This window comes from Lactuca virosa, chromosome 3 (assembly GCF_052849685.1).
Source record: "Lactuca virosa cultivar CGN04683 chromosome 3, Lactuca_virosa_CGN04683_v6, whole genome shotgun sequence".
Classification (NCBI taxonomy): domain Eukaryota; kingdom Viridiplantae; phylum Streptophyta; class Magnoliopsida; order Asterales; family Asteraceae; genus Lactuca; species Lactuca virosa.
This window is the reverse complement of record NC_136428.1, coordinates 110,839,780-110,863,045: the sequence shown is the minus strand read 5'-3', so window position 1 is coordinate 110,863,045 and position 23,266 is coordinate 110,839,780. Positions and strand designations below refer to the sequence as shown.

At 40.9% G+C, this 23,266-nt stretch overlaps 1 protein-coding gene across 1 annotated transcript; it reads right to left on the bottom strand.

The window, feature by feature from the left end:
* Positions 1-18,827: 18,827 nt before the first annotated feature.
* LOC145162529 (amino acid transporter AVT1I-like) lies at positions 18,828-20,461 on the bottom strand. Its single transcript, XM_079081646.1, has 3 exons — positions 20,350-20,461; positions 19,653-20,260; positions 18,828-19,349 (listed from the first exon to the last, which is right to left on the bottom strand). Exons 1-3 carry the CDS (start codon positions 20,459-20,461, stop codon positions 18,828-18,830), a joined length of 1,242 nt encoding a protein of 413 aa, XP_078937772.1.
* Positions 20,462-23,266: the final 2,805 nt, after the last annotated feature.

Here is a 23,266-nt window from a genome sequence, read left to right as displayed (position 1 = left end):
GGAATGCATTCAGACCAAGTTAGTAGGTGAGATCAAACTTAGTGATTAAGTCACAAGTGACTTGCTCCAAAGAGAGATTGTATACAGTTATGTTCTAGTGATTTTTGAGAGTAAGGAGAGATGCGTAATTAGAGAGATAGAAAATGATAGCATCAAAGGTTGTATTGGATAAGTGAGAATGAGCTCTATTTATAGAGTCTCAAGAATTACACTAGATCACGTCTCTAAGAGTAGCCATGCAAGGCATACTGGACAATAGAGAGTATTACAATAAAAGTAGACAAAGTAAAGTAATCTAGTAGCTAAGAGTGACCGCGGTTGATGATGACTTCGGGTGAGGCTGCTGATGAAACCTTGACTGCGGATCCTTGTGGACTGCGGTAGCTGAAGTTCAAGAGGGTCACTTTTCATGATTCAACAATTTCCCGCTAAGTGACCTCTTTAACTTCTCTTCAGTTGTCAAGCTTTAGAAACTTGATCAGTATCCACCAAAATTTCCTGATATTTTCCAACCAGGTGATCCTTCTTAAAATCTCGAACTTGACTTCGGCAGTTGTGTGTTTTGACCTTTCTACTGCGGTTCGACAAAATTCAATTTGCTTTATTGTAAGGCGGTTCACAGCAGTCAACGGAATGAAGTATTTGGTATCATTGAGTTTCCGTTTGTAGATGACTCCGAGGTCTGGGAAGTTTGTTGCACCTAGGGATCTTTCTTGGAATCCTTCAGTTATCATGGGTGCGGGGTCAAGTGGTGGAAGATCAAATTTTGTGGCTAGGATGGGGTGAATGTCTGCATCAATTTTGGCAAAGTCGCAGACAGTTTCCTTCAAGAAAGTACTTGCCCTCTCAAGTGCTATCTTCATCTTCGGATGTTTTTTGGATTTGTTCTGGAACACCTTGGCCATCAGAAAGACTTCTTCAGGGTTCATGCATGGAAAGTCAACCTGGGTGCGGACATAGTCCTGATTCCTTCTTGTGAGAGTGTATTGGATGAAGTCAGCTTTCATGAACTTCCGGGGCTTGTAATTCTTGACTGCGGATGGTCTATCATTAGACCAGATTTTCTCTATGGAGGAAGCATGATTGGCATAGAATCGATTAAGTCTTTCGAATTCCATAGGCAGTCTCTGGTGGTCAGGTAGGTTGCGGTCAAATGGCTCAAATACTGTGAAGTATTTAGCCTTGGGAGAGATTGGAACATCCCAATAACCATCAGAGGGGGGTTCAGCATAGGTAAGGTGTAACATCCCAAAAACACAGTCTGAAAATTTCGCTTTAAATCAGTAATAAAACCATATTCATCAAACGTCATATAAGAATCATAAACAATGTATCTCAAAATATCATAACAACTGTCAAATATATCAGAGTATAAACATCCCAGGCTGAACAAATGGTGTGTGCACTACAATCTTTCGGAGCTCCTCTTTTGAAAACTGAGTACCTGAAACCGAAACTGAATACTGTAAGCACGAAGCTTAGTGAGTCTCCCCAACTACCATATACCATACAATAACATATAAAGCACATACTGGGCCTCGCCCACTGCATCGGACCGAAGTCCGGAAACTGCATCGGACGGAAGTCCGGAACTAACCAGGGCCTTGCCCTCTACATCGGACCGAAGTCTGGAAACTGCATCGGACGGAAGTCCGGAACTAACCAGGGCCTTGCCCTCTGCATCGGACCGAAGTCCGGAAACTGCATCGGACCGAAGTCCAGAACTAACCAGGGCCTTGCCCTCTGCATCGGACCGAAGTACGGAACTAACCAGGGCCTTGCCCTCTGCATCGGACCGAAGTCCGGAAACTGCATCGGACCGAAGTCCGGAACTGACTGAACATAGCATAGCATAAACATAATTACTAGCATAAACACAGATACTGCATACTGCATCGGACCGAAGTCCGGAACACATAACACAAAGACATACTTGAATCATAAAGACATCAAGCACACTGAACTACTGCATCAGACCGAAGTCCGGAACTGACTGAACATAGCATAACATGATCATGACATATAATATGAACACATATACTGCATACTGCATCAGACCATAGTCCGGAACACATAACACATACCATGCCTGTATCACAAAGACACCAAGCATACTGAACTACTGCATCAGACTAAAGTCCGGAACTATTGCTAACTTAAACGGGCCGGCATTGTGGCCGTAGACCCGTTCCTACTGGAAGGAAACTCACCTCACACTGCTGAAGTCCCGTAGACGCCATCCCACACTGTTGAAGTCCCGTAGACTCAACCCCAGCTGTTGGATGACAGATTCCCGAACTGTCAACACCAAAATAACACCCAATTAATAGATGGGTTCCACTACATAACTATAAATACATACTTTGGATAATTACTACATTACCCCTAGCTTGGCTTACCCAAGCCCAAGGCCCAATCCATAGGCCCAAAGTCAACTAGGGATCAAAGCCCAACATATGGCCCAACTTTCCAAATTGGGCCCAAACCTCTACATGGACTTCCCTTAAGGCCCAATTGTTCAGTCCAGTCCAACATGTCTTATTCTAAGGGCCCAATATCATACAACCATCTAGGCCCAAACTATGGCTCAATTTTCCAAATTGGGCCCACACCCTCCTATGGGCCTTACCATAAAGCCCATTTAATTATTCTAGTTCATTTGCTTGTTCTTGGATGGCCCAACACAAAGCCCAAGTGAAATTAGGGTTTTACATAAAATGATAACTAGGGTTAAGTGTTTCTTACTTAACCCATTAAGGACTTAATCCATTAAGTCCTTTACTCTACTAGATAAGTGATATGGAGTGATTTGGGCTTAATACACAATCCAATCCCAATGGCCCAAAGATGGGTCCAATAAGTCTAAGGCCCAATATTCATAATTAGGGTTTTCCACCCAAACATGGCCCAATAGGCCCAAAACCAATCTCTAAGCCCATTAGGGTTTGCTAGTGGGGCACCACCTACTACCACCTCGGGTAGTGGTGGTCAATGGCGGCTTGCGGCGGCGGCCACCACCTTACGGTGGTGGTTATTATTATTTTTATTATTAACCAAAGCTAATTACAAGTACAATGTTTAATCCAACATAAACACGCACACTAACACACACTAACTAACACACACACACACAACCACACCATGGTGGCCGGCGGCGATGCTTGGCGGCAGCAGCCACCACCTCACGGTGGTGGTGGCGGATCTTTGATTTTCTGACCATACGTTGTGCAAACAGCTTCACAAACACACCCAATCGGAAGATTTATTCGCATAGCCACCACCTCACCGTAGCTTGTGGTGGCAGGAACTGTTTCAGGGCAATAACCACCATGGTCGGCTGCCATGGTGGGTTTTTCTCTCTATCTCCGGCTAAACTATCCCTCACACGTCACAAACATAATCACAGCCCACCTGGTGGCGTGCAAAGACGAAGGCAGCAAGGTTTTTGGCGATGACAGCCACGACGGTCGGGAGATACGACGGCGGCACGAGATGTCGATGGTTGTAGTGGCTGGAGCAGCGACCTGAGTAGTCGAACCGAGCCAAACAGCGATGGTGGTCGTGACTGAGAAGAAACCACCGCGAAACGAGGCAGCGCCGGCAGCGATGAAACAGTAGAATAGAAGCGGCAGGACAGCAGCGCTACAGCGGAGTGGCGGCAGCAGCTTCGCTCGTCTAACTCCTCACAGCCCCGCACAAGCCATTCACAACTCCAAAAAAATCCGGTCTCGGGTTCCTCAGCTGTACAGCGACTCTTCGGCAGCATGGCGTGTCGGCGCTCGTCGGCGGGGCAGTAGGCGACCTCCCTGCCCGATCGGAATAGTGAGATTAGGAGTAGAGGCGGCTGGAACAAAATGTTTAGGTTTAGGGTTAAAGGATGCGATGTGGGGAAGGGATACGGGTATATCCCGTATCTTATTTCAAACTTATGATCGAATTATTCAACTTCAGCCCCTCCATCCTAATTTGTTTTCAAACTAAATCCAAAACATACCAAATAGACCCTGCCCCTAGAAATCTTTACAAACTGAATCCAAAACTTACCTTTTAAACCCTGATCCCATAAATTTCTTTCATAATAAGTCCTGATAATTACCAAACATACCCCCGCTTCTCATATTCTTCTCAAATCAACTCCGTAATTTACTAAACAGCCCCCACTATCAAAATTCTTCACAAATTACTCCGGGAATTATATTTATTAATTTATTTAAATAAACGGGGTGTTACATAAGGTATGGTTTGTAGTCATCATCTAGGAGTCTGCGGTGGGGATTGATCCAAGAATTTACTAAGGATTCATCCATAGTAATGTCGAAACCGTTTTCTCTCCAGATGAGCTCCGCGAACTTGGCTGCTTTCCAGTCTTTTTTTTTGTTGCGTTGCGGGGGAGTCATTTGAGTGTTCGGATGACATGTTGGATGCAAGATTTTTGAAGTGGGGAGGGGTCTCTGGTCGCTCAGGAGAGGGATCTTTTTGAGTGATCTCCTTTTGCGGTGGAGACTGATGCGGTGGTGACGGATGCGGTGGTGACTGATGCAGTGATGGAATTTTTTCAGTTGTGATAGGGGGACTTTGATGATGGGAAATGCTGTTGGAATGATGGTCTTATTAATCACGTCCCCCTCTTGAGGAATGCAACATCGGAGCTTCCTCAAGCCATTGTTTGAGACCATCGACCTTGGCACATACCTCCTGGAATTGGGTTTTCAGAGCATCAGCCAGTTGCTGATTGTCTGGGATGGCGGAGTTGAAGAGCAACCGGTGAATCTCCTTTGTGAGTTGAAGAATTTCGGGGCCATGGAAGTTTGAAGAAAGAGAGCGTTGGAGTCTGTTGATAGTGGATTGAAGGACTGAGACAGTGGACTCATAAGCAGTGTGAGTCTCATCGATCAGTTTCTGGGAGTGAGAGGACTGGTCCGCAATGTCCTTTTGAAGATCTGTTTTGATTGCGGATACCTCTGAGATGAGGCGCTCCGCAGTGGCCATGAACTGCTTGTGATCAGCTTGGAGACTTATATCCAGGGATCGGATTCCTATTTCAACCTTCAGGGAGATGCGCTCAGCAACCAATCTTTCATGGGTTTCCAGTCTTTCTGTTCTTTCGATTAAGGACTGTGGTCCTGGAATGTCTTCTGGTTGCGGTTGAGTGGGCTTTACCGCAGCCAGGATTTGGTCTACTTTAGCTTGCAGACTGAGGAACTCTTTTCTGGTTACTGCATTCTTCTTCTTCTTCTTCTTTGCTTTTGGCTTGGAGGTTGAGTGTTGAGAACCACTCGATTCTTCTTCTTCATCGAAAATCATCAAATCATCATCAGAAGGAAGGGGTTGATTTACCTCATTCATATCAAAGTCGTCAAAGCCGAATGTGGGAGCTGAGCTGACTTCGATTGCGGTTCCTTCTTCTTGAGATTCTTGAACAATTGGAGTTGGTGTTGGAGGGACTTTGGAGGCACCTTCACCATCATGAGTGGACTGAGCCTTGCGGATTGTTTCAGCCATTTCAGTCATCCATTCTTGTACTTTCAGGATGGTGGCTACGGTATTAGCATTGTTGATTGCGTCTGCCTAATACTTAGCTACAGATTGAATTTCCTGTTGCTTTTGTTGCAGTTGCTTGATTTGTTGATCCTTCCTTGCTTGGAATGCCCTACGGAAGGCGGCATACTTTTTGATATCGGACTCAGACACCGGAGTGTAATGTAACCATGAATCATTCGATTCATCTCCGTCAAATCCTTGGAATCGCACCGAAGTGTCCTTCGGGTTCACGGATCCTTTCACATTGGTGCTCACCATGCCTAAACCACCTGTAACAGATGTAAGCAGAGTAGGATTTCCTGAGCTTCCTCGGTCTCCTTGACTTGTGGTCAAGTTTGGCCTCGGCTCAGTTCTGGCAAGGGCGGAAGAATTGCCCTGCGGTTGGGAAGGTGTTTGCAGTGTTTGGGTTACAGACAAGAGGATGGAGTTCAACTCCTCAGGAGAAAAGAAATGAAGTCGGGAAGCCCTGGAGACCTTAGGGCGAGAGCCAATGTCATCCTCTTGGAAGTGAACTGGGGGTGAGTCCCCACGATGAGGTGAAACAGACACACTTTCTGTGTCTGAGTGGAATTCGATAGTGGTATTGAATGGGTTTGCGGCCACCCCAAGGACTACCGGAGCCTTTTGAGAGGCTGTGGCATGAGTCCGGTCACGCATATGGTCTGTGGGATTGGTTTTTCTTTTCTTTAGAATTGCAATGGGTTGGGTGTCATCATCAGAATCATTGGAGGAAGGGGGAGACTGATGGTCAGATGATTCGTCATCTGAGGCCACAGTTTGTATGACCTTTCGCTTTTTTGAGGGGTCAGCTTGTTTGGGAGCATCTTTCTTTAGGGTTCTTTGTTTCTTGGAAACGTTGCAGGGACCTTGACAGGATGAGGCCAACTGTTTGCATCTGTTTGAAAGATTGGAGAGAGTGGTGGAGGACGGGACTGCGGTACTACCAGGAATGATGAGTGCGGTTGTGGCTTGTAGAGGCGGGGTAGAAAGATATGGGCTAATACCTTCCGTAGCCTCGATATGGTTTATGACTTCAGGGGTTTCAAGACCAAGTGATGTCAGAATGTGGACTGGTAGTCGTCTTATAGGTCCGAAGTTAGATTGGTCTTTGGAGGGATTGTACCTTTTGAGATCTTTAGTAATGAAGAGGTTGGTGTCGTTGCCCATGCTAATTCCTGCATCCGCATGAAGATCTGAGATGCACAGAGACCAGAACCTTGCAAAAGTGAGTTCGATAGGGTTTTCCCTTGGGCTCTCTTTGGGAATGTATTGCAGAAAGTCATCCCATAAAATCTGACCGTAGTTAACGTCGTGGCCAGTGAAAATGCTCCATACCAGCTCTAATAGCTTGAGACCCATATTATCAGTGCCTCCGGTTAGGCCTGACAGGCTGCGGATGACAAAGTGACAAACGAATTGCCACACCGCAGGCAGTTGATTCTTCTTGAATTCGCCAATTCCTTTGATCTTTTTCTGGTAACCAATTTGGTAGAGAGCTGAGAGAATGTCGGCCATACTAGGAGTGAAAATCTTGGTTGAAGGATGAATCAGCAGATTAATGGCGTTGAGAAACTTTTCTTTGTTCAGAATGACCAAAGAACCGTTCACTAAGTTCAGACGCACCTCTTGAGGATTCTCGAGGGGTTTGTAAGCAGAGAATGCACACTTGAACAAGGTTGAAAGAGGAACTACGTCTGTGAATGCATCGAAGGGGCCAAACAGAGGGTGATTGGTCAAGAATTTGATCATTAGCTTGATCAGAGCATTGTAGGAGGAATGCTCTTCGAACACAGCCCTAAAATTGCTTGAAGCAATCGAAGGCATTTGATTTCTTGTTTCAGAATCAGACCCAGTTGGGTTTGCAGAGGCAGAAGCCTTTGAGATTTTCTTCGAGATGCCTGATTTCACCATTGTTGAGAGTTTGAGAAAGGTTGCAGAAACAGAGTGTAAGAAAGATGGAGAGAAAGTTCAAGATTCAGAGAGCGTAAACTGTTCTTGGGGAAGAAGAAAGGATTTTATAGGAATGGATTTGAAAGGTAATTGATTTTACCCTTGGTGAAAGTAAATAAGGTAAAACGTTTCGGAGTTTTTCTGCGATTTGGAAGGTGAAATCTCAGCCACAGATTATGAAAAGGTTTAATTTTTTTTTTGATATTTACTAAAAAAGGGTTTGCAATTAATGAAGTGTCAGACGTACAACGTCACGTCTGTGATCGTGTGGTGAGGGTGGAGTTAATCAGTTGTACAAAAGAGAAGTTGTAACGGATTGGACGTGTTGGGGAAATAGGAAGGGACAGGTTAAAAGGATTTGTTTATGGGAAAACGCTCTTTTTGTCATCATACCTAAAATAGGTCTGACACAAAGTTTTTTTTTAAAAAAAAGAATGGGACAGTTACTCAAGGAATGTTTTTTTTGTTAATGATTTTCTTATTTAATGAAGGATCATTAAATAGCACACCATGAATCAAGAATTAATAAAACAGTTGAGAAACGATTAATGTGGTTGCGGATTGAGACTTCATTGAGGATGGATCGGATGTCATTGCGGATGGATCGGATGTATGACTGTAGTAGAATAACTGAGGAGAACACTTGAACAAAAATTAGTAACAACAAACAATAAGGACCATTGAAGGATAACTATGATATATGGTTGCGGTACACAAACTGCGGTATACAAGATATACCAAAACCATCTATCATAAGTAACTTCAGTTAGGACCGTAACAGAGACCAAGGATGGTCTGCGGTACCTATCAATTCAAAAAGAATTGAGGGTCCGGATTCATCATTCCTAACATTTGTAAGAAACTGTTGAGTTTTGTAGAGTCAAGTGCCTTTGTGAAAACATCAGCAATCTCTTCATGGGTATGGACAAAGATGAGTTCAATGTTACCTTTCAGGATGTGATATTTGATGAAGTGATACCGTAGTTCAATATGCTTAGTCTTGGAGTGCTGAATTGGATTGTGGGAAATTGCTATAGCACTTTCAGAGTCACAATAAATTGGTATCCGCAACATTCTGTATCCGTAGTCCATGAGTTGTGTTTTCATCCATAATACTTGTGAACAGCAGCTGGCTGCGGCCACGTATTCAGCTTCTGCGGTAGATAGTGACACACAATTTTGTTTTCTTGATGACCAGCTGACGAGTCTTCCACCCAGAAATTGACATCCACCGGAGGTGCTTTTTCGAGCTAATCTGCATCCGGCGTGATCCGCATCAGTGAATGCTTGTAGGCTGAAGTCGTTGCCTGCGGGGTACCATAAGCCAAGAGTCTTGCTACCCTTTAAGTATCTTAGAATTTGCTTGGCTGCGGTCATATGTGACATTTTTGGGTCAGCCTGGTACCTTGCGCATACACCTGTTGCAAAGACGATGTCTGGACGGCTTGCGGTGAGGTACATCAAAGATCCAATTATACCTTTATAAGTCTTATGATCCACTGATTCACCGGAAGGATCAGCAGATATCTTATATCCGAAGGCCATGGGGACCTTAGCCGAAGAACAATTGTCCATTGAATATTTCTTTAATAGTTATGTGGTGTATTTCTCCTGATGAATGAATATCCCTTGAGGGACTTGTTTCACTTGAAGTCATAGAAAGAAGTTAATCTCTCTATTCCGGCTCATTTGGAACTTGTTGGTCATGAGCTTAGCAAATTCATTCACCATTTTTTGATCAGTTGATCCGAAAATGATATCATCCACATATATTTGTACAAGCATGAGATGATCACCATTTGCTTTTCTAAATAGAGTGGGATCAATCACTCCTCTTTTGTATCCGGAAGAGACAAGAAATTCAGAGAGAGTCTCGTACCACGCTCTTGGGGCTTGCTTTAGACAGTAGACTGCTTTTTCAAGCTTGTATCAGTAGTCTGGGAATTCAAGACTTTCAAAGCCCGGAGGTTGCTGAAGGTAAACCTCATATTTTAATTCATCGTTGAGAAAAGCACTTTTCACATCCATTTGATGAACCTTGATGTTCTTGTGAGCTGCGTATGCTAAGAAGATTCGAATAGCTTCCATTCGTGCTACCAGAGCATACGTTTCATCATAGTTAATACCTTCAAGTTGACTATATCCTTTGGCAACTAGTCTTGCCTTGTTTCTGACGACCGCACCGGATTCATCCAACTTATTTTTGTACACCCATCTCGTACCAACAATAGTGTGACCTTGCGGCTTCGGGACGAGTTGCCACACTTTGTTTCTTTTGAATTCATCTAGCTCTTCTTTCATTGCGGATATCCAGTCTGGTTCTAGTAATGCTTCTATGATTGATCGGGGCTCTACCGAGGACATAAACGCTGCGTAGTGACAGTGATCAGATAAGTCCTTGGAAGATCGAGTCTGGATACCTACAGATGGGTTGCCGATGATTTGACCTGGTGGGTGGTCCTTCGTCCAAACGTATAGACGCGGTTGCAGATGATCAGCAGCTGCGGTAGAGGGAATGTCTTCAATATCGGAAGACTCTGCGGATGGAGATGACATTTCCCCCTGGACTTGAGAACATCCTGCTGAATTGTCTTGAACTGGGAAGGTGGGATCAGAGTTTTCTTGGGCAGAAGGTGAAGGTTGCCCCTGGATTGCTGACGGGAGTTCCTTTTGAACATGAGAAGGTTCCCCCTGGATTGCGGACGGGAGTGTGATAATCCTTGAGTCTGTTCTTGTGTCTATGTTTTCTATGATGTCATCATCCGAGTCGGAAGAAACGTTTGATGGTTGACAATCTCTGCGGATAGGGATTGGATCTGCATCTTCTAGTACTGGAACCTCGATGGTTGTTGCTTGATCCGGAGTAGAGCTTTCCCCCTCAACCGGCGAGGTGGAAGTATTGAGAGATGCTACTTCGGATAGAGATGGACCAGATACATCAGCATGCTGCTGTAGAGCTTCTTGGGACACAAGAACTTCGGATAACTTGGCTGTTTCGATAGGGTCGAAAAGATCGTCATAGTTTACTTCAATTAGGTTGAGTGGACCCGAAGAGGCAGGAATATCACTTTCTAGTATTGCTGTTGTTTCGGTTGATGGAGCGGTGTTGCGGATGTGATAATCATCAAATTTTACATCGAAGCTTTCAATGATTAGCCTTGTGCGTCTAATGAGAACCCTGTACGCAACTTTGTTAGTGGAGTAGCCAAGAAATATACCTTCATCAGACTTCGGTGCAAACTTGTTAAGATGATCTCTGTTGTTGATCACAAAACATCTACACCCAAAGATATGAAAGAAGCGGACGTTTGGTTTGCGGTTGTTAAGGCCCTCATACGGCGTTTTGCTGAGTCACTTGCATACAATACTTCGATTCTGCACAAAGCATGCGGTGGCCACTGCTTCGGCCCAGAAGTAGAGAGGTAGGTGTGCGAAGTTGAGCATGGATCTGGCTGCTTCTACTAGAGTGCGATTCCTTCGCTCTACTACCCCATTTTGTTGCGGTGTGTAGGGAGCGGAGAAGTTGTGAGTGATACCCTTTGAAACCAAGAAACTGTTTAGGAGATGATTAGTAAATTCGGTTCCATTATCACTTCGGATGCGTCGAACTGGCAGCTTGATCTGGAGTTCTATCTCCTTGATGAAATTGATGAGAATCTGCGGTGTTTCTGATTTGAGTCTTAAGAAATAGACCCAGGTGAACCGTGTGAAGTCATCAACTATAACCAATATGTATTTCGTGTGGTGGAGACTGGCTACAGTAGATGGACCGCAGAGATCAATGTGCAGGAGTTCCAGTGGTTCAGAAATTGAAGAGTCAATCACCATGGGGTGACTTGCTTTGGATTGCTTTCCACATTCACATGCAGGACATAGAGTATCATTGCTGAACTTGAGGATTGGAAGGCCTCTGACTAGTTCTCCGGTGACCAAGTTGTTGATGTATCTGAAGTTGAGATGAGCTAGCTTGCGGTGCCAAAGCCAGCTGACTTCGGATACAGCTTTGGATAGGAAGCATAACTGCGGTTTGCCTATGAGCAGAGAGACGTCCAGAGGATACATAGTACCTTCGGATCTGGATTTGATCAGACAGGTGCTCCTATCGCTTGTCATTACATAGCAAAATTGGTCATCAAATTCAACACGATGGCCTGCCTTACATAGTTGGCCAACACTGATGAGATTGTGTTTAAGGCTTTCTACATAAGCAACCTTTTGAATAGAGAAGTTTCCCGTAGTAAGAACACCATAACCTCGGATTATCCCATTTGCATTGTTGCCAAATGTGACATTTCCACCGTTGCAAATTGGCCTGAAATCCCGAGGGTACTCTAACCTTTCGGTCATGTGCAAGGAGCAGGCACTGTCGATTAACCATTCTTCTTCTTGTTCCTCCTTGCACAAGGCCTGAGAATTACACGGTTAGTTTAGGCATCCAAACTAGTTTGGAGCCTGGGACAACAGATGAGTTTCTGAATGATGCATGGACTGGTTTCGTGTCAACTTTTAATCCTAGTCCTGGGTGTTTGTGAGTTTTTGGAGTGTTGCGTTTTTTAAAAAAGTTACGAGGTTTCTGAAACGAACTAGATTTGACATGAGATGAGCGATTTTGACACCTACACTGACATTGACATGCTGAAATTTTGTCTTGTGCTCTGACTCTTTGTTTGGTCAGCGGTCTAAACGATGGAGTAGACTTGTGACCGGTCCGAGGTTAGTAAGATCTGACATTGGTGTTGTTGGATTTTGAAAAAGTTTGTTTCGAAAAAGATTGAGCACGTGTAGATCTTTTGGACCTTTTTGTTGGATTTGGTAAAGTACCCTTCCACTTGTTTAAATTTTGATGTGACTTTAAAAGAGTTGGAGTGGGCAAGATACCCTTCCATTTCGGATCATCTGAGGAATAGATTTGAAAACCATTGCTTCGAAAAGACCTTTCTTTCTTTTGAGTTGTGTCAGATGACTTTGGAATGACTGATGAAACTGTACATTCCTTTTTGCATGTTTTCTTCATTGGAGAGTTTTTTGAAAAATAGTGAGAGAAAACAAACTTTTCTGGACTCTTAGATTTTGGAAATTTGATATGCTTTTTGTTTTTAGAAAAGTTTTGTTGATTTGTGCCTCGAGATCGAATTTCCTCTTTGAAAGCCTTTTTTGCTAAGGTTTTTGGAGAACCACAGTCATTGGTGTTCAGATGCGGTTTCCTGGAATCTTTAGAAAATTTTTGAGGACGAGGGCTTGACTCATCCGAACTTGAAGATTCAGGGTTTTGAGAGCATTGACCTACTTCAAAGTTCTCTATGGGTAATTCATGATGAATTGGTTGGAGAGTCACATAACTTTTTATTGAGGACTGCGGTAAGGATGATTTGACTACCGCAGAGTAAGTCTGAGTTGGGACTTCAGTGGGACTTTTGTGGGACTTCTGACTACAGTGTGAGACACTGCGGTCTGAGGGCAGAGATGGGAAGTCTTTCGAGACTTCGGGGCCCTCAATGATAATTTCTTCATCAACAACGGATGAGGTCTGAGAATTTGAATGGATTGTGCCACAGATAGGAGTCAGATCACTTGTGTGACCCGAAGCCTCAGACACGATTTCCTCTATGACACAGTTATTACTTAGATCATGAAGTCTTCCGAAGTGTGTTCTGATATCTTCGGGAAAAGTCTTGTCATTGACTGGGTAATGAAATTCTCGGTCCGGAGGGACATACAGTCGATCTTTGTTAAACCGGGGTGAGGAATCCTTTGCGGTAGGATATCAATTGGACCAACCCCAATTGTATGTATTGTCCACAGTTCCATTATTCACCAAATTTTCAATAGCTTCACTTTCATTGAACAATTTTTCAATTAAAAGATTTAGGCGTACAATCTCACTCTGAGCTAAATCTCTTTGGTTCAAAGCTATCTCTAGTTGTGTTTCACTTAACATTCTTGCATCTTTTTCTAACTCTAAGTCCTTTTCTAACATAGTCATTTTGAGTCTTTTGTTGTCCAGGCGTCCTCTTACATGAAACATCTCTTGGGACACAATGTTCTTCTCATCTAAGGCTTTGTTATAGTCTGTAAGGACGGCATCACATGTGTCATTAAGATTGTCTATGAAGGGTTGACAGTCATGCATGCTATAATTAAGAGTTTGAATCATGAGTTTTACCTGCTCGACGATGCTTAGAGTTCCATCCTTGACCATGTAGCAGTAGCTCTTTTCCATCTTTGTAGACCCATCATCATCCGCAGTTGCCAGCATACAGATTTTGCCTTTTCCTTTGACACTGCTGATGGCTTCTTCTTCATCTCCGGATGACCAAACTTAATGGTCTCTTTTGACATGAGCTACGTATGCCCTGGCCTTTTCCTTTTCTTCCAATTCTTGAGCCATTCTCAGGTAGAATGCTCTGTCTTTCACTACATTGGCCTTGCAATCTTTTGCAAAATGATTCTCTTTGTTGCATTTGTGACAAATTACAACATCACTTTTGTCTTCTGTGGGAGTACCGGAGTCAGTGGTTTGAATAGACTGCGGTGCCTCCTTTGGTTGAGTATTTTAAGATTGCGGTGGTGGATGGGAACTTTTGGGATAACGAGAATGGTTATTTTGTGGGTTGAAGTTACGGTTGAATGGAGGTTTGTTGAACTGCTGATTCTTACGAAAGGAAGAAGGTGGTAGTCTGTTGAACTGTTGGCTAACAAGAGCAATCGCTTTCTGGAATTCTTCTTCATCATCATACTCTGAGTCAGCTTCGTATGTCTGCGGTGTAGTGTCATACGAGGGAGAGTAGGATTGATTGTGTGGAGCTTGTGCTATGAGAGCCAGTGGTCCTCCGAAGTCAGCACAGTCTTTGAGTACAGTGGATTCTTGTGCTTGCAGTTCGCCGTAGAGCTTGTAGAGAGACAAAGAGTGAATCTTTCTATCCCCTTGAACTATCATCTTAGCAGTAGTCCAATGTCTTCCCAAACCGTTGAGAAATTGAAGATTTGTTTCATGGTTACTGCGGATGGTGCCCGCATTGGATAACTTGGTGACTATCAGGTAGAACCTTTTGAAGGAGTCTTCCAAACTTTCGCCAGTATGAGCTTTGAAATTGTTGAACTCATTGAGTGTAGTTGTGAGCTTCTTGTCTTGAGCTTGTTCTGAGCCTTCATACAAGTTTTTTAGAACCTCCCAGATCTCTTTTGCTGATTTGCAATTTATGATAATGTCGAAGTTGTCAGGAGCAACTCCACAAGAGATTTCATAAAAAGCAACAACATCATTTTCCATCTTATCGAGATCGTCTTTGGTGGGACGATTCATGACTGGTTGACCTCCTCCTAGTCTGGCTATGGCGCCGTCAGTTTGAACTGGTGTACGAACTGGGATATGTGGTCCTTCTTCTACGGATCGCCATACATCTCTTCCAAGTCTTCTTAAATATCTTTCCATTCTCTGGGACCAGTGATGATATTCATTTGCCACCAATATTGGGGCTCGATTTGAACCACCAACACTGTTGGAAACATTCAGAGACAACAATTGTGCCATTTTCCTTGTTTTTTTAAGTGTTTTTTTTAAGAAATGAGCTTCAGTGGTATAGAAGGCCCTTAGAAAATCAGAGTTTTGTTTTTCAAAAAGCAACCACTATGGCTCTGATACCAATTGTTGAGAGAAAAACTTTGAGACACACTTAAACAAACGTTAGAACAAGTATAATTGCGGAATAGTTTATCTCGAAGGATCTAAAAGTTCAACAATAATATTAATAAGTTAGAGTTAGAAGGTTAGAAAGTTAGTTGTGGAAATGTAAGGAAACATAAATGACAGCACGTGATATAACAAGTATACACATAAGTTGATTCATAACATAGAATGCATTCAGACCAAGTTAGTAAGTGAGATCAAACTTAGTGATTAAGTCACAAGTGACTTGCTCCGAAGAGAGATTGTATACAGTTATGTTCTAGTGATTTTTGAGAGTAAGGAGAGATGCGTAATTAGAGAGATAGAAAATGATAGCATCAAAGGTTGTATTGAATAAGTGAGAATGAGCTCTATTTATAGAGTCTCAAGAATTACACTAGATCACGTCTCTAAGAGTAGCCATGCAAGGCATACTGGACAATAGAGAGTATTACAATAAAAGTAGACAAAGTAAAGTAATCTAGTAGCTAAGAGTGACTGCGGTTGATGATGACTTCGGGTGAGGCTGCTGATGAAACCTTGACTGCGGATCCTTGTGGACTGCAGTAGCTGAAGTTCAAGAGGGTCACTTTTCATGATTCAACAATTTCCCGCTAAGTGACCTCTTTAACTTCTCTTCAGTTGTCAAGCTTTAGAAACTTGATCAGTATCCATCAAAATTTCCTGATATTTTCCAACCAGGTGATCCTTCTTAAAATCTCGAACTTGACTTCGGCAGTTGTGTGTTTTGACCTTTCTATTGCGGTTCGACAAACTTCAAATTGCTTTATTGTAAGGCGGTTCACAGCAGTCAATGGAATGAAGTATTTGGTATCATTGAGTTTCCGTTTGAAGATGACTCCGAGGTCTGGGAAGTTTGTTGCACCTAGGGATCTTTCTTGGAATCCTTCAGTATGTTTTGATACTTGAATCGATGTGGGACTCAAAGTAGATATCAAATAAAGCATGAGCATAAAAGGTTTATATAATAGAAATAATGGTTGAGTTTACATGTGCTTAGCGATGTGGGATAGAATAGCTGAGAAAATAAAACAAAAGTAAACAAAGGATATGTAAGAAGCGAGAATCGATCCTGAGACCTTTGCTTCAATAAGTCAGCGCCTTAACTAGCAGACCAACTGTTTGTTTGTGTTTATAAGTGGAGGGATGTGTATATATACACTATACCGAATAATTGTTTTTGAGGGATACGTAAACAAAAGTTACACTACCGAAATTTTTTTAGGGGTATCCCGGGCTACCCCGGGATCCACTTGGATCCGCCCCTGCCTTATAGGTGAGGCTTGTTGAGAGAAAAACTTTGAGACACACTTGAACAAACTTTAGAACAAGTATAATTGCGGAATAGTTTATCTCGAAGGATCTAAAAGCTCAACAATAATATTAATAAGTTAGAGATAAAAGGTTAGAAAGTTAGTTGCGGAAATGTAAGGAAACATAAATGACAGCAGGTGATATAACAAGTATACACATAAGTTGATTCATAACATGGAATGCATTCAGACCAAGTTAGTAAGTGAGATCAAACTTAGTGATTAAGTCACAAGTGACTTGCTCCGAAGAGAGATTGTATACAGTTATGTTCTAGTGATTTTTGAGAGTAAGGAGAGATGCGTAATTAGAGAGATAGAAAATGATAGCATCAAAGGTTGTATTGAATAAGTGAGAATGAGCTCTATTTATAGAGTCTCAAGAATTACACTAGATCACGTCTCTAAGAGTAGCCATGCAAGGCATACTGGACAATAGAGAGTATTACAATAAAAGTAGACAAAGTAAAGTAATCTAGTAGCTAAGAGTGACTGCGGTTGATGATGACTTCGGGTGAGGCTGCTGATGAAACCTTGACTGCGGATCCTTGTGGACTGCGGTAGCTGAAGTTCAAGAGGGTCACTTTTCATGATTCAACAAGGCTTCAAGAGCGAAGTTACGGACAATGTTTTGAGTGTAACCACAAAGTAAAGATTCGTTTAGTAGAGCTCCAATCGATGTTTAAGAAGTGGAGTTGGAGTCTTGGCATAAAAGCTAAGGATTGAAGTGCATCTGGCATTCGGTTTTCACATTGCTTAGGTCTTCATGATCCCTTCTGGATTTCGAGTCTCATATTAACTTAGTAGCTTGGGTACCAAGTCAACCTAGTACAACCATAGGAAAACTTATGTCCGTGATGTCATATACCTATGAGTCTAACCTAGAAGAAGTCAGGTCAAAGTTGTTAGTCGGTTACTATATATGGACCTCCCGATATTGATTATAACCTTAATGTCATAAAGCATGCATTCAAGATTATCAATAAATCTTTGTGTTTTGTATTGTTCTTTGCATCTTTATTATCATCTTTGTGTTTGTCGAAATGCTTAATCTAAACATCAGTTTCATTCTCTTAGCCAATAATAAAGGCACATTTTGTACCTCCATCGAAGTATTCATGTCATGTGAATAAAAATTATAAGAAAGTTAAACTAAGGGTAGAGATGGTTGAAATTTTTCAAAAGTAAAAAATTATATCTACAAGCATCTTGCTCTTCATTAATATTGGGACTTTGAGACAACAATTGACTAAGAGTTAATCACCATTTAAGTACAAATATATCTAACATCAAACATAAAGATTGAGAAAACACATAAAAAAAACAAAGATGTACCATGCATATTAACCAAAGCAAACATAGAGATCTAAATCATATCTAACATATATAATTCGACATCAAACATAACAAATAAATACGAAGAATTAGACATTTCTAATCATGTGGCTACTACGCTATGAATAAATGTCCACTTTATGAAAATCAAAAACTCAATGTTGAGCAAATAAAAGCATCCTTATAAATTATATATAATCCTATAAAGGATTTGAACTCATGCATTGTTGATAATCAAGGTGATGGAGAATTGGAGATCAAGATTCCAATCCAATCACGGGTAAATAACAACAAACTCCAAAAGCTATATAGCACACAAATACGAGGAAATATCAAAGAATTCGAGAAGTAATTAGTTTTGTAACAGAAGCTAGCTGATTTAATTTCTGAAAGGAAACAAAATTTTATTTTTTCTAAAAGAGAGGACAAGGAGTGTATTGTTGGTAGACATTATAAAATGAATTTAGTTTCTAAATTTTATCGTTTCCCACATTTAAAACTCAATACTATTTTTTGATGTCGGATATTCTGAATGCCTAAGAGTCACGTACATTGCCTAACAAATCCCTACACAAGTATTATATGGGAGAAATGTCAAAAGAAGAAAGTAATTGGATATGTTATACTATTCGGTGTATTATGGTATATATGGATTGCTAGAAATGACAAGACCTTCAAAATATTCGAGTTATTCCAGCAAAGATCGCGGACGATATTATCTCAAACTCATACTCATGGTGCAAACATAGGAGTCGTATGAGTTGTGGAAGCTGGGCTGAGTGGAGCTGCTCACCGTTTGCTCATTTATCTATTTCCTCCTAATTCTTTGTTTTCTGGTTCTCCTCGGTATTTGTTCTCTTCCTATTTGTTTTCTTCCAGTTTGTATTGTCTCTTCTGTCACGTTTTAGTTACTTGCTAATCGTGTATTAATGATATTTGCCGTTTCCAAAAAAAAAAAACAAATCCCTACAATTTTGAATAACAATAAGAATATAGTGTTCAATTCATTTAGTTTGAACCTCATTTATAATGTTTGTTACAGCCGTGTAAGTACCCACCACTTCAAAAAACATTCCAACACACAAGATAACCAAAATCACCATCATTTCTACCTCAAATCTCTTGAACCCTATGACAATCTTCCAATAACACAAACATGGAAACAATATCGACATGGAAATGCCCAAAAATGCGCCTATAAACGCCATCACATAGCCAAAAAAGGGGACCAACAATGCCACGAAGACTGTGCTGACCACAAGACATGTCCGAATGAGACAACTCATCATCTTGCTTTCTCGAAAGGGAAGTGTTTCTTCTATTGATGTGGCAACTGGTTCTATGATTAAGGCATATTTGGCTATGGGGATCATTAGTGTTGTGTATATTGCTATTTTTGAACTTATATTTTTTGTGGGAAGATTTAATGTCACTTGTGATGCTATGTGTTCTCCGAACATCAAGTAGCCTAATATCGCCATCAATCCATAGCTTATAGTGCTCACGCTAAAGGAAACAAGTAGAACCTGCAATAATAGATAAGCATAGAGGATTATATATAGACTTGCAACTTGTACCACCCAAACAAATAAAAAAGCTGTCACTAAATTACTTGTTTATGCATATTGTTTAATAGCTGTTGGTTAATATTAGGAGATTTTGGGTTTTAGTTAACGAAAAACACCAAAAAAAAAGGTCATTCAATTACAAGGGTTATAATTTCTACGTTAAAAATTATAAAATGCTCGTCGTTCTTAGTACTTTATATTATCTTTTCTAAGCATTTAAGAATGATGATTAAGGTGTAATATAAACAAAAATATACTTACCTTCGGGAATTGGGACTTATCCCTCATGGAATTGCATAGAGTTGGAAAAACAGCATGACCACAGTAACAAAACATAAACATGCTTACCGCAGTTGGCAACCCATTCCAATTCCAGGGTTCTCCTCTCTCATGGAATCCAATTCCATCAAATGCACCACCCCACAACACAGCCACAACCAGAATCACAGTTGCAATCACCCCACCAGCGGAAACATATGCCAAAACACCCAAATTTCTTAACCAAGTTGTAGGCAATACAACAAGACCAGTCAACAAAATAAACCCTTGTTTCCCTCCAACTTTCTTTCCAAAAATGTCAAAACTTTTTTTTGGAAATAACTTATGTAAATTGTCACCTTCCAAAATTAGAAACTCAACTGACACCAAGTACAGCTCTAGGTACATGAAGGCAGAGATAATCGCACTCCCTATTCTCCCAAATGCCTTTCCGCCTATGTTAGGGTAGGTTTTGATAAGGGGGTCCGAATCCATGCATCTTTGAAGAAGTAATGCAGTGTAGAAACTTAAAAGAGCTATCAAGAGTAGTAACAGTAGGCTTAACCACCCACCTTTTGAGAGTGCGTACGCTACTGACAGTATCCCAACACCTGAAAAATGAAAACGATAACATTAATTTTTTAGTTGGGAAATATGAGATCATGCATAGAGGTTACAAATTTTTTGTAGGTATATTAACCAGATAAAATGTTGACTCCATTAAAGGATGAACTTAGGAAGGTGGTGCCTGGTTCATGTGACTGTAAATGCTGATTTTGACTCTCCATTCTCTCCACATTGTTGGTGTCCATTTGATCCCTTTTGTAAACCAACAGATCTGGGAATTTTAGGTAAGAAAGAACGTTTCTGTAAATATCCACTCTAATCAACTGAATGGTTTGATGAATAGCTAATGATAAACGGTAGTAATCTATATCAAGAAAACAAAGAACTTTGAGTTTGTAAGCAAACCCTAATTTTCGTATGATCGATCAGTTAATCACTGACAGAGGAAACGGAAGCTGTAAACTGAATACATTTAAAACCCAAATCTATATTGATATTAATGCAAATTACATCTTAACCCCTATAGATCGAATAAAGAGCTCCCGTAACCTCATTAACTTACCACTTTACACTAATTAACCCTTTCCATCTTGTACTTTATATAAACACAAGTATAATCTCTAAACTAACACCATGATTCCCAATGCAACGTACATGTTATTATCAGGCTCGCTGATTTCTTGAGTTTTGCACCTAAGGGTTGTAGTCTTAAAAAATATTTATCAGTCTTGTTGTTTCAAACTTATTTACCAAAATATAGTATATTTGTTTTTGGTAACTTCCAATTGATTAAATTTAATAAAATATATTTTAGATATTACGTGGCTTTTCATTTATCATTAAGTTTACAATATAAATTGTTTTGCAAGATAATCAAAAGACCACGTAATTTTACTTTTTACTAATTTATTACATTAAGTTTACAATATAAATTGTTTTGCAAGATAATCAAGACCATGTAACTTTATTTTTTACTAATTTATTACATTAAAGTTTTGTCAATCGACTCATTCTTAATTTACAGGTTTCTTGAGTGCTTAAGATAATGATTTTAGCTGTTAAAAAAGTTAAACTATATTAAATTACAAACACTAACAACTAACAAGTAATTTTTAATCGTTTTATTGTACATATGTTATTTTTTTTTATAGAAGGTCTGATTTCTTTTTTTATAAGCATTTTGAATAAAACCATAACAATATACTAACAAAACTAAGATGAACATCAAATTGTATAAATATAAATATAAGCTATATAACTTGGATGAATCTGATGTAATAACCATTATTAATACAAAATAAGTATTTTTCAGCATAAATAACCAAAAATCTTGAATAAACACTACTCAATCAATCACATTCACCTATCCATAGATCGTTTCCTAGGATTAAAAAGACAAGTTTTTTTTTTTTTTTTTTTTATTTTTTTATTTTTATTTTTTTTTAATGTCCATTCCATTTTGTAGCCATGTAGAGCGAGTACGACTTTTTTTTTCTTTCATTTGAACTTTGTAATTTGGGTCTTTTTGTTGAAGATCTCGAACGTAATCCGTTCTTCCCCTTTGGTATAACTGGCAGTGGAGTAAGCATTTGAGAGATGCACTAGAGGATCAATTTCAGACTTGGTGAGTGCAATTGTAACACCCCGACTCTCAGGTATAAACTTTCAGTCTTATATTTCCAATTCTAAAAGTCGACTCGACGATTTGGATGCCCCGACTCGTCGAGTAGGCACGGTTCTGATCGCGGGTTTTAAGTGATCAACTCGGCGAGTCGGAGGACGGACACGGCGAGTTGGAGCTGGAATGAGAAACCCTAATCCCTGGGGTTTTGCACCCTATTTAAAGGATACTTTGCTCCATTAGCCTCCCCTTACAGCCCCTTGTGAGTCCAGAAACCCTAAATCGCCGTTTTTCCCTCTCTTTTTGTGTGATATTAAGCCTTGTGGTGAATTGTGGAAGGAAGATCTTGAAGTACTCAAGCTTGGAACAAGAGGAAGGCTGTAGATCCGAGTTCTTCTTCATCTTAGCACCGTTTTTGAGGTAACAAGTTGTTACCTTGACCTTCTTCTATCTAGATCTATGCATGTATGAGATCATGGCCACTTTAGCAATGTTGATATGTTGTTTTGGGTATTAGGCATGATCTGAAGTTGCAACTTCAGATCTAGGCTTATCTTGGTCTGTAAGATCATAAAGTTTCAGCCTTTAGTGAGTTAATACCTTCTTCATCCCTTAGAACCTTTCTTTAGCTTGATTTGGGCCATTATCACCTTGCATGTACGTAAAGTTTGCAACTTTACGTAAGAAGTATGCCTTAAGAGCTTAGATATGCATTATGGAGCTTTAGAGTGGCTTAAAAATCGTCTGGATGGAGAAAGGACTGAAGGGACTTGACGAGTTGCATAGCCAACTCGGCGAGTCCGATGAAGATTGTCGTGCAAGGATTTCTGCATGGACTCGACGAGTCAGCACGGTGACTCGGGGAGTCAGCTACGGTTTTCCTGACATTTGGACATGCATAAACTCGACGAGTTGCAGGGAAACTCGACGAGTCAACCGGGGATTTCACGACTTCTCGAGTCCAGGAAGGACTCGACGAGTCGGTGAACTGCACTCGACGAGTCCCAACATGGAATGTTGACCTTGACCGTTGACCTTGACTTTGACCAAAGATTGACTAGTTGACTTCTGGAGTATTTTGGTAAATTGGAAATTTATGGAAATGATTTTATGGTAAATATAGGTGGTGGAGTTCGTGGCCGTGGTTTGAGACTTTGAGTTTATCACTTCGATTCGAGCTACTTGAAAGATGAGTTCTCCTCACTATATCAACAGGGTCTACGGCACCAAGGCCGACCCTTTATGATTTACATCCTGGTTTAGGATGGTTGGTATGTTATTGATATGTTACATTTAATCCTGGTTTTAGGATGGTTGCTATGCTAGTAATCTGTTAGATTGATATCCTGGTTGTAGGATGGTTGCTATGTTAGAGATCAGTTTGATCGGTATCCTGGTTATAAGATGGTTGCCATGTTAGTGATCTGTT

What these genes read in the sequence shown, in the direction of transcription:
- LOC145162529 (XM_079081646.1), bottom strand. Translation starts at nt 20,461, where the DNA reads ATGGACACCAACAATGTGGAGAGAATGGAGAGTCAAAATCAGCATTTA. An exon ending in TGGAGTCAACATTTTATCTG is followed by an intron (nt 20,261 to 20,349) that starts GTTAATATACCT and finishes TTCATTTTTCAG; the next exon opens with GTGTTGGGATACTGTCAGTA. An exon ending in ATAAGTCCCAATTCCCGAAG is followed by an intron (nt 19,350 to 19,652) that starts GTAAGTATATTT and finishes CTATTATTGCAG; the next exon opens with GTTCTACTTGTTTCCTTTAG.